Genomic DNA, 16,648 nt, shown 5'->3' with positions numbered 1-16,648 from the left:
AGAATAAAATTTAAAATGCCTCAAAAATAATAATTCCATTGTGCCCCTCCTAAATCATTTTACACTGTTTAAACAATCTTCTTTTTTATTTTTATTTATTTATTATTGGATAGAGACAAAGAATTTGAGAGGGGAGCAGGGATACAGAGGGACACACCTGCAGCCCTGCTTCACCCGTCATGAAGCTTTCCCCCTGCAGGTGGGGATCAGGGACTTAAACCCTGGTCATTGTGCACTGTAATGTGTGCATTTGTAAGGTGTGCCACCACCTGGCCCCAAAACAGGCAATCTTAATAGGATTTTCAAGATCCAAATAGTCTGAAACTTATTTCAAATTTATCGTGAGCCTATTTTTTTATCTTGCTTTGCTTCAGTTAAATGATCCCGAGTCATTGTTAAAAAAAAAAAAAAAAAGGCATTGAAAACATCCAAACAAAACAAAAACTAGCAAAGTTTCAAAAAGCAAAACAGAGTTGGGCGGTAGCGCAGCAGGTTAAGCGCAGGTGGTGCAAAGCCAAGGACCGGCTTTAGGATCCCAGTTCAAGCCCCCAGATCCCCACCTGCGGGGGGGGGGGGGTGTCACTTCACAGGCAGTGAAGCAGGTCTGCAGGTGTCTGTCTTTCTCTCCCCCTCTCTGTCCTCCCTTCTTCTCTCCATTTCTCTCTGTCCAACACAACGACATCAATAACTACAACAATGAAACAAGGGCAACAAAAGGGAATGAATGAATAAATAAATATTTTTTAAAAAAGCAAAACAAACTGCTCCAGCAATTCAGTTTCATGCTTCAAGTTTAATGCCTGGCACAACTATAAGCCAGACCTGAGCAATGCCCTGATTAAAACAAAAATTTCAAAGAGATACTTAATCTTCATTTGGCTTTTTTTTTCCCTGCAGTGTCCATAACCAACCTAAGTTCCTCAAACATTTGCAGTACCGCTGTTGAACGGCCACCCGACCCAACTCTTTCCATTCTTTTTGAGAAAGAGGAAGAGCAGGATAGCAGCCCAGCACCACTATTCACACCCTCCCTCACGCTCTCATGTGATGCTGGGGCTTGAATCCAGAGCCTCATACTCTAGAAGGTGTGTGCTCTTCTGGGGTGAGCTATCTCCTGGCCTCTGGATTTTGTTTTTAATGTTGGTCATGATGTGCAGGAGTGATCTGATAATCCTCCAATGAGTCCTGATCATAGTTTGAAAAAGAGTACTCTGGCAACATAACCTTTCTGTCAGCTCTTCAGGTGGATTTATTTAGGTTTCTTCCCATCTATTTCATGTGCCAAGTTAATGCTTTTTGGAGGGACTCCAAGGGATTTTTGTTTGTTTGTTGTTGTTTTTAAATTTTTAAATTTTTTTTAATTTTCCTTTTTGTTGCCTTTGTTGTCTTTTAACTGTTGTTGTGGTTATTATTGTTGTTATTAATGTCGTCATTGTTGGATAGGACAGAGGAATGGAGAGAGGAGGGGAAGACAGAGGGGGAGAGAAAGATAGACACCTGCAGACCTGCTTCACCGCCTGTGGAGCGACTCCCCTGCGGGTGGGGAGCTGGGGGCTCAAACCAGGATCCTTCTGCCTGTCCTTGCGCTTTGCACTATGTCCGCTTAACCCACTGTACTGGTTATTATTGTTGTTGTTGATGTCGTTCGTTGTTGGATAGAACAGAGAGAAATGGAGAGAGGAGGGGAAGACAGAGGAGGAGGAGAGAAAGATAGACAGCTGCAGACCTGCTTGACCGCCTGTGAAGCGACTACCCTGCATGTGGGGAGCCGGGGGCTTGAACCAGGATCCTTTTGCTGGTCCTTGCGCTTTGTGACACATGCGCTTAACCCACTGCACTACTGTCCGACCCCCTCCAAGGGTGTTTTTTCTGACTCATTACTGTAAAGGAGACTTTTATCATTAATGCCATTTACCATAGCACCTATCAAAGTTGTAGACAACTCGTTATATTTTTTGTTTATTGTCTGATCCCAGTAGTCATGGAGACCTTTATATCATTATGCTGTTTATCTAGAAAACTCAGCATCTGTAGCTCAATACATATTTAAGTGAGTGATCTTTTACTTGTCTCACTGACTAGAAACTTAGAAACTGGAAGTAGGATCTGTCTTTTACCATCCCATCCTCAGTCACTATGATTATATCTGGCATATGTAAACTTTTTAAATAAACACTTGTCAAGCAAGTACTTGGATTATAAATAATAAACTAGAAAATTTACACTGTTGCCCCAGAAGGTGGCATAGTGAATAAAACATTGGATTACCAAGCATGAGCTTTCAAATTCAGATCCTGGCTCTACATGTACCAGAGTGGTACTCTAGTTCTCTTTCACTCTATCTGTAATTAATGAAAAATCTTTTTTAAATTATTCATTTTATTTATTTATTTATTTTTCCTTTTTCGCATCCAGGGTTATTGCTAGGGCTCAGTGCCTGAACTGCTCCTGTTGCCATTGTTTCAGTTTTTTGGATAAGAGAGAAATTGAGAGAGATGGGGAAGATAAGATAGACACCTGCAGACCTGCTTGACCACTTGCGAAGTGATCCCCCTACAGGTGGGGAGTCGGGCTCGAAGCGGGATCCTTGTGCCCATCCTAGTGCTTTGCACTGTGTGCTTAACCTGGTGTACTACCACCCAACCCCCAATAAGAAGAAAGCTACACATGCTTTAGAAAAATGTGTATACAATTTTAAAAGAGAGTTTAATATCTGTCTGAGAGCACTCACTGGTTTGGAGAACTGACTCTCCTAGTTTCTGGCCTTTAGGTAAATCAGTTAGGGGAAGTTAATCTCCAAGCCTTGGTCATGTCTTGGTTCTCACATCTAGAGGAGTATTATAATATATTTACTTCAGATAGTCATTGCATGTTACAAATAAAGCATGTAAAAAAGATAAAGCATCTTTCTTACTATGTGCTTAACCCAGTATGCCACCTCCCAGCTCCTTAAGCATCTTTCCTCATAAATGTTAGCAGTTAGTTTCTAAATTCACAAGACAAACTGAGGAAAGTAAAATAATATTCTTGAACTTCTGGAGTTCAATAATGAGTTCAAGCCAATACCTGGCTTAGTGTTTCAATTTACACTTGTTTATATGTTTCTCTGGTAGAGTAAAATATTGCTTTAAAAACAAACAAACAAAACAAAACCAAGATCAGAAGAGAAAACACAGTAGAACCTGAACTGGAATTGGTGTGTTGCATTAAAGTAAAAGACAGGAGTTGGTGGGGGGAAGTGTCCAGGTCCTGGAAAAGGATGACAGAGGACCTAGTGGGGGTTGTATTATGTAGAAAACTGAGAAATGTTATGTATGTACAAACTGTTGTATTTACTGTTGACTGTAAAACACTAATCCCCCAATTAAAAAAAAATAACTGCTTTAAAAAAATGGGCTTTTTTTCCTCCCTCCTTTCTGATAAAGGATGAGAGGAAGGAGAGAGAGGGAGACATACTCAGAGACACCTGTAGTACTCCATCATGCATGAAGCTTCCCCCCCTGCAGGTGGAGCTGGGGTGGGGGTAGGAGTTGAACCCACATCCTCACACATGGTGGTAACCTGTGTGCTCTACTGGGTGAGTCACCACCTGCCCCATGAGATTTCACTTTGATGAGTTTCTTTGGTAATGTTTTCAACTATAGTTATAAAACACTTCCTGTGTCTCAGGTTATATTAATTTGTTAAGAAATTTCAACATATAATTCATTGTCTAAAATATATACTTTTACTGTATTTATCTTTTGTATATTTACAGAGTAGCAGTAAAATTATTTGTTAAAATTATCAGTTATTTGTGACTAGGGATACATAATAACTTTTAGTAATTTGATATCTTTAAAATTTGTCAGTGTTTTTTAAAAATATCTTCATTCAGTTAAATGTGATTCAGTTGTCAGTGACACCTAAATAGAAACAGGCAGAGAGAGGCCACAGCACTGAAACTTGATTCAGTGTAGCCGGGACTGGACTTACCTCTGGGCCTTGCATATGGTAAAGCAGCACACCATGCAAGTGAGCTGTTTCTCTAATCTAACCAGTAGGAGCAGTTTTTCTTTAATTTTACTTATTTAGCTAGGACAGAGAAAAATTAGCAAGGAAGAGGAAGAGAGACACCTCCAGCATTGCTTCACAGCTTCTGAAGGTGGGGACTGGCATATGTAAAGATTTTTTTTTTTTTTAAGATTTTGTTTATTTATTTATGAGAAAGATAGGGGGAGAGAGAGAAAGAATCAGACATCACTCTGGTACATGTGCTGCCAGGGATTGAACTCAGGACCTCATGCTTGAGAGTCTAGGGCCTTAGCCACTGTGCCACCTCCTGGACCACTGTAAAGATCTTTAATAAATACCTGAACCCAGGTCTTTGTGTGTTCAACTAGGTATGCCACCAACCAATGCCAAGGGTAGCACGCTTAATAACAGTAGGAAAGTAGTAATAAATTAGTAACTTATTGAGTGAAATTGTCACCCTGTACCATCTTTATAGAACTATATATATGGAGTGATGCTTTTAAGCTCTTTAAAAGCTGATAATTGGAGTTGGGGAGATAGCATAATGACTATGCAAAAGACTTTCATTTCTGAGAGTCTACAGTCCTGGGTTCAATCCCTAGAAGCTAGAAATGAGCAGTACTCTGGTGTTTCTCTATTTCTCTCAACACACACACACAGAGACAGACAGAAACAGGCTAGTCATGAGGTTTTATGTCAAGATAGAAGGGCAGAAAGAAAAATAATATAGGATGAATGGGATTTTCTTTTTTTCTTTTTTCTTTTTCTGACTTGACATCTTTTTTATTTTAATTTTTATTTATAAAAAGGAAACACTGACAAAAACCATAGGATAAGAGGGGTACAACTCCACACAGTTCTCACCACCAGAACTCCCCCCGCCCCCCCCCCCCCATAGCTTACCTATTCTTTATCCCTATGGAAGTATGGACCCTGGGTCATTATGGGGTGCAGAAGGTGGAAGGTCTGGCTTCTGTAATTGCTTCCCTGCTGAATGTGGACGTTGACAGTTCGATCCATACTCCCAGCCTGTCTCTCTTTCCCTAGTGGGGCAGGACTCTGGGGAAGCGGGCCTCCAGGACACATTGATGGGTTCGTCTGCTCAGGGAAGTCCGGTTGGCATCATGGTAGCATCTGGAACCTGGTAGCTGAAAAAAGTTAACATATAAAGTCAAACAAATTGTTAACTAATCATGAACCTAAAGGCTGGAATAGTGCAGATGAAGAGTTGGGGGTCTCTGTTTTGTAGATAGTAGGCCTATTTTAGTTATATTCCAAAGAGCCCATGACTACTAGTTTTGTTTTGTTTTTTCCTGAGCCTGACATCTGATATGCAGGTGGACCCAAGATACTGCCTGGGGAGATGATGTCATGGCTGGAAAAAGGGCTAGAAAACTGGATCAGGGAAGAGAGTCGCTCCCAAATATAAGGTGTATAAATATTGTTGAGTGTGGGATTTCCTTTTATATGTTTTTATAATTTCTCTCTTTTTTAAAAATATTTATTTATTTCCCTTTATTGCCCTTGTTTTCTTCTTGTAGTTATTGCTGTTCTTGATGTCGTCGTTGTCGAATAGGACAGAGACAGAGAGAAATGGAGAGAGGAGGGGAAGACAGAGAGAAAGACAGACACCTGCAGACCTGCCTCACCGCCTGTAAAGCGACTCCCTGCAGGTGGGGAGCCGGGGCCTCCAACCGGGATCCTTACGCCGGTTCTTGCGCTTCGCGCCACTGCACTGCCGCCCGACTTCCTATAATCTCTCTTAGTCTCTTAAATAACTTTAAATTTTTTTAATTGGGGGATTGATGGTTTATAGTAGAATACAATAGTTTGTACACGCATAACATTTCCCAGTTTTCCATGGAATAATTCAACCCCCACTAGGTCCTCTGCCATCTTGTTCCAGAAACTGGGTCCTCACCCCCCTGCCCTCTAGGTGTTTTTCTTTGGTGTAGTACACCAACTCCAGTCTAAGTTCTGCTTAGTGTTTTCCCTTCTGGTTTTGTTTTTCAATTTCTGTCTGTGAATGAGATAATCCTGTTGAAGGAGTGAAGGTACCACTGGGAAATAGGAGTGTAGGAGTGGTTATGGGCGTCCGGAGGGGTGGGGTGGGGGGGCTTTAGCTTTAAAAGTGGTGAACTTTTGGTGAGCTCTCTTTCCAGGACTACCATGTGACCAGCAAGAATGTAAGGCCCCCCCCTCATGCCATAACATGTATAAGTCTTCGTGTTTTGTTTTGTTTTTTGCCTCCAGGGTTATCGATTGGGCTGGTGCCTGCACTACAAATCCTCTCTCCTGGAGGCCATTTTTCTCATTTTGTTGCCCTTGTAGTTATTGTTATTGTTGTTATAGCTGTTGTTGTTGGATTTGATAGACAGGAAGAGAGAAAGGCAGACACCTGCAGACCTCCACCCCCTGTGAAACAATCCCCCTGCGGGTGGGGAGCTAGGTGTTCGAACTGGGATCCTGACGCTGGTCCTTGTGCTTCGCTCCATGTGTGATTAAAGACCCTCTGCGCTACCGCCCAGCCCCCATGTATTGTGTTTTCTAATAAGAATTTAATTTACATGGATAATCATGCTTTTCCCTTCAGTTCTTTGCTGAGAAAAAAAAAAAACCCTTAAGATGGGGGAGCAGGAAATGCTGCCCCCCACCCATCCCTTTAACAATCTTATATACATCCTTCTCTTTCTGACTTAGTTCAGCATGATTCCTTCAAGCTCCATCCAAGATGGGGTGAAGAAAGTTAAATCACGGGAGTCCGGTGGTAGCGCAGCAGGTTAAGAGTACGTGGCGCAAAGTGCAAGGACCTGCATAAGGATCCCAGTTTAAGCCCCTGGCTCCCAACCTGCCAGGGAGTTGCTTCACAGGTGGTGAAGCAGGTCTGCAGGTGTCTGTCTTTCTCTCCCCCTCTCTGCCTTCCCCTCCTCTCTCCATTTTTCTCTGTCCTATCCAACAACGACTACATCAATAACAACAACAACAACTACAACAGTGGTCTGGGAGGTGGCATAGTGGCTAAGGCACTAGACTCTCAAGCATGAGGTCCTGAGTTCAATCCCCAGCAGCACATGTACCAGAGTGATATCTGGTTCTTTCTCTCTCTCTCCTTCTATCTTTCTCATTAATAAATAGATAAAATTTAAAATAATAATAATAACAATAAAACAAGGGCAACAAAAGGGAACAAATAAAATATTTTTTAAAAAGTTACATCACCATTTTTAATAGCTGAGTAGTATTCCATTGTGTATATAGACCATAACTTAATCAGCCACTCATCTGTTGTGGGACACCTAGGATGCTTCCAGCTTCTGACTATTATTACAAATTGTGCTTCAGGGGGTCTGACAGTGGCGCACTGGCTTAAGTGCACACAGTAGAGTTTGTGCTGCTATGAACATAGGTATACACACATCTTTTTGGATGGATATGCTTGGTTCCTTAGGATATATCCCAGGAGAGGAATTGCAGAATCATAGGGTAGGTCCACTTCTAGCCTTCTGAGAGTTCTCATTGATATTCCCACCAGCAGTGCAGGAGGGTTCCTTTGTCCCCACAGCCTCTCCAGCATTTGTTGCTGCTATCTTCTTAAATAATTTTTAAAGTGTTAAATTATTTGTCTTTTTTTCTCATTAAAAAAAAACTATTATTGAATAGAGACAGAAATTGAGAGGGGTGGGAGAGATATAGAGAGGGAAAGAGACCCCTGCACCCCTGCTTCACCATGAAGCTTTCCCCCTGCAGCTGGGGACCAGGGGCTTGAACTTGGGTTCTTGCACACTGTAATGTGTGCGTATAACCAGGTGTGCCATCACCTGCCCCTCCCCCCTTTTTTCTCATTTTCATAATTTGTTCGTAGGTGGGGAAAATAGTTTAATGGTTAACTAAAGCGTTCTATGCCTGAGGCTCCAAGGTCTCAGGTTCAGTCCTTGTACCACTATAAGCCAGTGTTCTGGTAAAACAGACAAACGTGACTTATTATTATAGAGAGCAGAATATTAATCTAAAGCTTGATAAGAAAAGCTGAAAAGTTATGAACTTTGTTTATATCACTTATCACCAACTATTTTTAAGCTTTCAAAAACTTTTTTTTTTTAAAGATTTTATTTATTTATGAGAAAGACCGGAGGAGAGAGAAAGAACCAGACATCACTCTGGTACATGTGCTGCCAGGGATTGAACTCAGGACCTCATGCTTGAGAGTCCAAAGCTTTATCACTGTGCCACCTCCCGGACCACTTTCAAAAACTCTTATGGGAAAAATTCTGTCATGAATAAACACAAAATGTTGACAGTGAATAATTTGGCTGTGCTTATCCTATCTCCAACCCCAATTTGTACTGCCTTTTTTTTTTTTTTTTTAAGGCAAGGTACCTAGTTGCACCCACCCAACTTAATAAATATGGTAATAAAGAGCTGGCAAAAACAACTTTTCTATTTTTGGGTATGTTTATCCTTTATGTTAATATTTGGAGAACCTGAATTTAGAATTCTGAACTGTGGATGAGTATTTCAAAAAGGGAAGTGGGGAGTTGGGCGGTAGCACAGCGGGTTAAGTGCAGGTGGCGCAAAGCTCAAGGACCAGAGTAAGGATCCTGGTTCGAGCCCCAGGCTCCCCACCTGCAGGGGAATCACTTTACAAGCAGTGAAGCAGGTCTGCAGGTGTCTCTCTTTCTCTACCCGTCTGTCTTCCCCTCCTTTCTCCATTTCTCTCTATCCTATCCAACAATGACGACATCAATAACAACAATAATAACTACAATAATAAAAAACAAGGACAACAAAAGAATTTTTTTTAAAAAAAGAAAAATGATCTAATAGTATTTCTTTTTTTTTTTTCTAATAGGATTTCTTATGGTCATTATAAATGGTAGGGAAGATAGCAAAATGGTTATGCAAAGAGACTCATGCCTAAGGCTCCAAGGTCTCACTCAGCTCAGGTTCAATCTCATAAACCACCATAAGCCAGAAATGAACAGGAAAAAAAAAAAAAAAACACCAAAAACACTGTTATAAATGGTTTCGTTTTTGAACAAAAACTGGTAAAAGCAAAATATATAATTACTTGGGATGCCTAAGCTTATCTCAGTTGCTGTAGCTTATATTTTTCTTGAAGACTGGTATGTGTGTTTGTGTTTCAGGGATTCACTGTTCCTGACTGACTTCCCTCTGCCCTGCCCTGCCTTGCACTACAGTCTGCCCCCCTCCCCCAAGAGATGTGGCTGCTGGGGAGAACCACAGTACTCTTTAATGTGATGGGAGCCAGGCTTGAACTTGGGTCATGTACATGGCAAACCAGTCCAAGTGAACTTGCTGTTTTGTCAGCCCAACACTGACATTTTAAAATTTACTTTATTGTAGATAGAGACAAAAGACAAAGAGGGAAAGTGAAAGATACCATAGCAATGAAGCTTCCAAGCTTCTTTGGTCATGCACCAGGACCTGAAACGACACCCCCCCCCCCCAACCATGTCTTTACTTTGGTGCAGTCTTTACTTTTTTTTTTTTTAAGTTTTTGATTAATAATGGGATCTAAGACTGTAAGATTACAGTGTATAGTTCCACACTACACTAACCACTAAAGTTCTGTGTCCTCCTCCTCCCACTTCTCAAAGATAATCACCATAGTTCTCACAAAGCCTTAGAAACAGTTTACTTTTTTTTAAATACTTTATTTATTTTAATGAGAGAGAAAGATAGTGAGAGAGCAACCAGAGCACTGATCAGCTCTGGCTGAGGGACTGAACCTCAGAGCTTCAGGCATGAGTCATTTGCATAACCCTTATGCTTTCTCCAGAGCTTCTGTTTGTTTTTGTTTTTTGCAAGATTTGTATCAGTTCTCTAGATTCCACATATAAATGAAACCATCTGGTTTTCCATCTTTTTACTTATTTTGATAGGTGTAACCACCTCCAGTTCTATCCATTCTGTCCCACAGGACACAGTATCATCTTTTTTGATTCCAGAGTAGTATTTCATGGAGTGTACATCCCATAACTTCTTCAGCCAGTCATCTGTTGATGGGCATTTAGAGGGCGTCCACTCTTTGACAATATGAATAACAAAACTATGAACACGAGAGTGCATATGTCCCTTCAAATTAGTATTTGTATATCCTTTGGGTAAACAAACGCCCAAGAGTGGCATTGCTGGATCGTAATATAATTTCATTTTTATTTGTTTACGGACTCTCCACACAGCCAAGACTGATTTTTTAAAAATTTATTCCCTTTGTTGCCCTTGTTTTATTGTTGTAGTTATTGTTATTGGTGTCATTGTTGGATAGGACAGAGAGAAGGGAGAGAGGAGGGGAAGAGAAAGACAGACACCTGCAGACCTGCTTCACCACTTGTGAAGCGACTCCCCTGCAGGTGGGGAGCTGGGGGCTCGAACCGGGATCCTTCCTCCAGTCCTTGCACTTCACGGCACCTGCACTTAACCCGCTGTGCTACCGCCTGACTCCCACTTTTTTTTTTTGACTTGTTTATTCATTAGAGAAACCAAGAGGAGAGTACCTCTGTGGCATGTATGATGCTAGGGATTGAAATCAGTAGCTTACTTTTAAGAGCCCAGCACCATCCACTGCACCACCTCCCGGCTACAGGCTGTTTGTTGTTGTTGTTGTTGTTGCCACCAGGGTTATGTCTAGGACTCAGTGCCTGCACTGTGACTTCACTATTCTTGTTGACCATTATTTTCTTTCCTTCCTTTCTTCCTTCCTTCTGTCTTTTTCTCTTTGGTAGAGGGAGGGAGAGAGGAGAGTCATCTGAAGCCCTTCACCACTACTCATGCAGCTTCCTCTCCACAGGTGGGACCTCGCTGAAGCTGGTCCCCTGCCTATGTGTGCTCTGCCAGTTCCCGCACTGTTACATTTCAAGACCGATTCTATTTATGTAGTGAAAGAACCGTGGTTATGAGTGGGAAAGGACTAGAGCATCAGTCAGGCGGCACATGAAATGCTTGGGGTAGAACTCAGAATCTCATGTTTGGGAGGCAGAGAGTGACAGAAAGAGACCACAACACCGAAGCTTCCTTCAATACAATATGGCTGGACTCAAGCCTGGATCACACTCACGGCCAAGCAGCATACTATCTAAGTGAGTTCGTTAGCCAGCTGAGAATCCAACACATTATCCATTGAATCACTTTCTGGATCACAAAACTAATTTTAAATATGGGTCTGTTTTAACTACCTTATTTTTCATGTTGCCAACATTTTGCTAGAGCTTTCGTGTGTGTGTGTGTCTGTGTGTGCACGTGTGCATGTATGTGTCAGAACACTGCACACCTCTGGCTTATGATAGTTTTGGGAATTGAACCTGGGATATTTGTTGCCTCAGGCTTGGAAGACTTTCTGCATGACCATTATGCTATCCCCTCAGCCCTTCAGTAGAGCTTTGTGTGCCCACACAATTCTGACAGACCATTTGTGGGTTTATTTTTAAAGATAACAGAAATATTTGCACTTAATTAAATGTAAATTATTAGTTCCTTTTGTATCCTATGGAGATGCATTAGACTTATTAAGTGAAATAAAGTAATTGACCTTACAGTGTTTTTATTTTTCTTAAATAATCGGGTCTAGTAGACTTCTATTTTTATGTTTCATTTTGTTTTTAAATAAACAAGCACCCCTTCTGTGGGACTCAGTTTTGGAACTCTTGGAAGCACTACAGCTCCAGCAACTACATCTGCTTCTTCTGGTTTTGGTGCTGGACTCTTTGGATCTAAACCTTCCACTGGGTTCACTCTAGGAGGAACAAATACAGGTAAGAATTGTCATATTTGGAGGGTAACATGAGGGAGTAGGTTTGGGATATTTGTTCTTTGCAGGCTCTATCTGATAGCTCCTTCCTTTACAAGAGTGACTCTTAAGTTGAAAGAAAAAAATGTGATATTAAGAACCCTTGGTAGACCAAGTAATGGGCTGTGAGTTTGCTTGTGTAAGGAAGGAAAGCACCCATTTAAAAGACATCTCAGGCAGGGGAAGAAGCATAATGTTTTGGCAAAAAACTTCCATGCCTGAGGTTCTGAGGTTCCAGGCTCAGTCCCCACCACCACCATAAGCCAGAGCTGAACAGTATTCTGATCTTTTTCTATTTCTACTTCTCGAGTACACTCTCTCTGTTTATCTCTTTCTATGAAATAAAGTAAATAAAAAAGTTTTAAAAAAGAAAATCATATTAAAAAAGAATCTCCTTTTATATATAATGAATAAAAGTGTGTTGCCAGGATTGACCTCTGAACCTCATGTCTCCAGTGCTGATTTATCTACTGTGGTGGCCACATCCTAGACCACAATTTTTGATTTTTTTTTCCTTAACTTTTTATTTTATTTATTTATTTTTTAATACTAGAGTGCCACTCAGCTCTGCTTTGTGGTGGTGCTGGGGATTGAACCTAGGAACTCAAAGCCTCAGTTATGAAAGTCTTTTTGCATATCTATTATGCCATCTCCCCAGCCCCAAACCAAGATATTTTATTATATGCTAAAGATATATTTCACTGAAGCTGCCATTAACTAACTCCTACTTTTGTCAGACTATATTGAGCTTATATTATGAATACCAGTGCTGCAAGAAGAATGTATTAGTGGTTCTGCTGGAATATATTGGGATACGTATTGTTCTGACTAGTAGTGTTACTACTCAGTGAAGGTGATTCTGTGTCTTATTCTTAGGGAAAATTAATCAGAAGAATATCATCTGCCATTAATAATCACATTTACTTCTCTTTTTGTCCCAGGAATAGCAACAACTATAGCTACAGGATTAACTCTAGGTAAGACTTTTCTGAATAAAATCCCAATCTATGCTTTCCTACTTTTCTTTCTTTCCTACTAATTAACGAGAGAGCATAAATGGCACATGGCAATCCTGTAGATTTAACTTAGAACATGATGTTTGAGATCAGTACCTTATCCACTGCACTACTTCTTAGGCTGAAATAAATTTTTAAAAAATTTTTTTAATTTATTTTTCCTTTTGTTGCCCTTGTTTTATTGTTGTAGTTATTGTTGTTGTTGTTATTGATGTTGGATAGGATAGAGAAATGTAGGCGGGGGAAGAGAAAGATAGACACCTGCAGACCTGCTTCACTGCTTGTGAAGTGACTCCTCTTCAGTTGGGGAGCCGGAGGCTCGAACTGGGATGCTTGTGCTGGTCCTTGTACTTTGCGCCACGTGCACTTAACCTACTGCGCTACCGCCCGACTCCCTGAAATAAAAAAAAAATAATAGTTGTTTTAATTGAAATATTGACAGGCCCTCATCAGTTAGGTGCTATTTACCTTTATTAATAGAAGGTGTATTTATTCATTATTAATGTTTTCTTTATTTTTAATTACTTTATTTCAATTAGAGAAATCCAGACAGGAGCCGGGTGGTGGTGCACCTTGTTGAGTGCATGTTACAGTGCACAAGGATCCAGGTTTGAGCCCCTACTCCTCACCTGTGGGGTGGGGGAGCTTTGCGAGTGGTGAAGTGGCACTGCAAGTGTTTCTCTGTCTCTCTCCCCCTCTGTCAGTCCTTTTCCTCTTGATTTCTGGCTGACTCTATCCAATAAATAAGGTAATAATAAAAATTTAAAAATTAAAAGGAAGAAAAGATATATATGTACATATATATATGCATATACACACACACACATACATACACATACAAAAAAGATATAGAGAAAGCAGACTACTGCTCTGCTCCTGTTTATGGTCGAGCTGGGGATTCACCACTAATATTTTCAGTAGGCTTTGGAGCCACCAAGATAAGCAGTTGGGGTTGTTTTATTTGTTTGTTTTTACCAGAGCACTGCTCAGCTCTTGCTTATAGTAGGGCAGAGGATTGAACCTGGGAACTTGGAGCCTCAGGCATGAGAGTCTGTTTGTATAACCCCCACCCTCAGTTGGGTTTCTTTATGTTTTAAGATTGTAGAATTTGTACATAATTTCTCTTCTTTATGTTGCCACCAGAATTATCATTGGAACTTGCTGCCCACATGACAAATCTGCTACTCCCAGTATCTATTTATTTAATTTTTTTTTATTATCTTTATTTATTGGATATAGACAGCCAGAAACCGAGAGGGAAGGGGTGCTAGAGAGGGGGGGATAGAGAGATACCTGCGTCTTGCCTCACTACTTGCAAAGCTTTCCCCATGCAGGTGGGGACCAGGGACTAGAACCCATGTCCTTTCACATTGTAACATGTGCGCTCAACCAGGTGTCCCACCAACTGGCCGCCGTTATTTATTTAGTAAGAAATGATGGATAGATGGATGGATGGATGGATGGATGGATGGATGGATGGATGGATGGATGGCACGAGCACACAAACAACCAGGCAGAGCTAGTCAGTAGATGCTCAGGTAGACATGTATCTTGAGTTGAAATTCTGAAAGTGGTAGATGTCTTTGGGAAGGGAGCATGAGTGGAAGCATTGGCAGTTAGTATCATTTAAGAAGTGAGCAGTTCCATCCAGATGAATGGAACTGGACGTGATTATGCTTAGTGAAATAAGAACAGCAATGAAAGACAACTACTGGGTGGTTTCACTCGTGGAATCTAGAGAACTGATGCACATAAACTTTGGAGAGGGGAGCAAGCAGATTATTTTTAAGACTTGTGAAAACTGTGGTGGTTATCTTTGGGAGATAGGAGGGTGGGGACACAAACTGGTGGTGTGTGTAGTGTGGAACTACACTCGAATCCTACAGTCTTGTAAGTCACTATGAACACAAGGTAGAAAGCAAGCAAGAAAGATGAACAAAAGCTTGGAAGGTGGCATCACAGATAATGCACTGGACACCAAGAGATAAGAGTTGGGAGTTAGCACAAGTACGTGAGGATGTTAAGCAGTAGAGATAGGTCATTGGAGGGGCCAGGTGATGGCACACTAGTAATGTGCATACTCTGACCACTATCCAGGATCTGGGTTCAAGCTCACAGTCCCCACCTGCGTGGGGGGAGCTTCACAAACAGTGGAGCAATGCCAGTGTTATCGTTCACTTTGTTTCTTTCTCATCTTCTATCAGAAAAATCACTAAGGGGGGGGAATAGCCACTAGGAGTGACGGTGTTGTCATGCAGGTCTCAAATCCTAGTGATATACCTGGTGACAGCAACAACAAACGAGAAGAGGCAGCATTGTTTTTCTTTTTCTGCTGAATATAAGGGGTCGGAAGGCAAAGCTTTTAGGTAACTTGGTAAGTGGAGCTGAAGTTGGATTTCAGTATCTGCATTGATTAGGTTGTCTCCCCCCCAATTTGTTGGGCTCTTTTTCTTTTATTTATTTAGTTTGGGGGGCTAAATAGATGGGTGAGAGACCCTGTAGCACTGTTTCACTGCTTCTCTACCACCTCCTCTTATTTATTAATGAGAAAGAATCCGACATCACTCTAGTACATGTGCTACTGGGGATTGAACTCAGGACCTCATGCTTGAGAGTCCAATGCCTCATCCCCTGCGCCGTCTCCTGGACCACCTCATGAAACTTCTTCCTTGCAGGTGGGACCAAAGGCTTGAACACTTGTGCATACTGTAATGTGTGAACTCAACCAGATGTACCACTTCCTGACGCATAGGCTTATCTTTTCAGCAGTAGATCCATGATTGGATCCTGACTTAAATTTCAAACTTTCAGGGGCCCTTATTGCAACTGATATACATAAGCAGTTATGAAAAAATAAAAGCTTTTTATTTGTTCACTTTTAACAGGAACTCCAGCCACTACATCTGCATCTACAACAGGTTTCAGTTTAGGTTTTAATAAGCCTGCAGCATCTGCCACACCATTTGTTCTCCCTATTACTTCTACCTCATCTAGTGGTCTGACTCTTTCTTCTGCTCTCACATCAACCCCAGCAGGTAAGCAGAATTGGAAAAAGTTGCATTTCATATTAATTTTTATAACTAGCTTGTGAAGAACATAGCTTCGGTTTGTGAAGATTTAGTTCAGTCATTCAGCAATTTAGATCTGTGAACATATAGATTTGTAAAGGTCAGTGTTGGACTGAGGGAATGTTAAACCAAAAAGGTACTGAAATATCAGTACTTTATATTTAATATGCCAAAGGGAATGTGAGTAATTGGGATTACACTTTATCTTGAATCTCAGTGTCAGTAAATAATGTGAAAGGGGCTGAAGAGATATCTTCCTCATGAGATAGAGCATGTGCTGCATGCCCTGCTTTGTCATTCATGAGGCCCAAGTGTATGTAGCCCTGGTGCACTACATGGGACTAGATGAGGTTCTGGGACTGCAGTATCTCACCCTCTCTCTGTCTCTATCTGAATGAAAAAGCTGGCCTGGGAGGAGTGAAAGCATATATGTGAAGGGTTCTAATCTTGTGGAAAAGAAAAAGGAAAGTGAAAGGACTTAAGTAACCTGAATTAAAATTAATTAAATTTAATGTTGAAGTTAGCAGATCCTCTTTAGTTGAATGCTTCTTGACTTTATAAAAGAAAGTACACCTATTTATCACCCAGGTTTTGGACAGGATTCATTGCAAGGACAAGTGAACCTCTTATTTTCATAGTCTGTAGAACCTGAATATGAATTCTTTTTTTCTTCTTTTTTTTCTTTAATATTTAGTTGTTTATTCCTTTTTGTTGCCCTTGTTTTGTTGTTGTTATTGATGTCA

At 40.9% G+C, this 16,648-nt stretch overlaps 1 protein-coding gene across 5 annotated transcripts in view; it reads left to right on the top strand.

Moving 5' to 3' along the window:
- Positions 1-16,648, top strand: part of NUP58 (nucleoporin 58) — a 64,140-nt gene that overhangs the window by 3,264 nt on the left and 44,228 nt on the right. For all 5 annotated transcript variants that reach the window (XM_060191730.1, XM_060191727.1, XM_060191729.1 and 2 more), the window contains exons 2-4: positions 11,647-11,786; positions 12,763-12,798; positions 15,723-15,872. In XM_060191730.1, the coding sequence (XP_060047713.1) occupies positions 11,647-11,786; positions 12,763-12,798; positions 15,723-15,872 (326 nt within the window). The remainder of the gene's footprint in view (positions 1-11,646; positions 11,787-12,762; positions 12,799-15,722; positions 15,873-16,648) is intronic.

Source organism: Erinaceus europaeus, chromosome 5 (assembly GCF_950295315.1).
Source record: "Erinaceus europaeus chromosome 5, mEriEur2.1, whole genome shotgun sequence".
NCBI lineage: Eukaryota > Metazoa > Chordata > Mammalia > Eulipotyphla > Erinaceidae > Erinaceus > Erinaceus europaeus.
The sequence above is the reverse complement of the archived record's forward strand: the minus strand, read 5'-3'. Positions and strand labels throughout refer to the sequence as shown.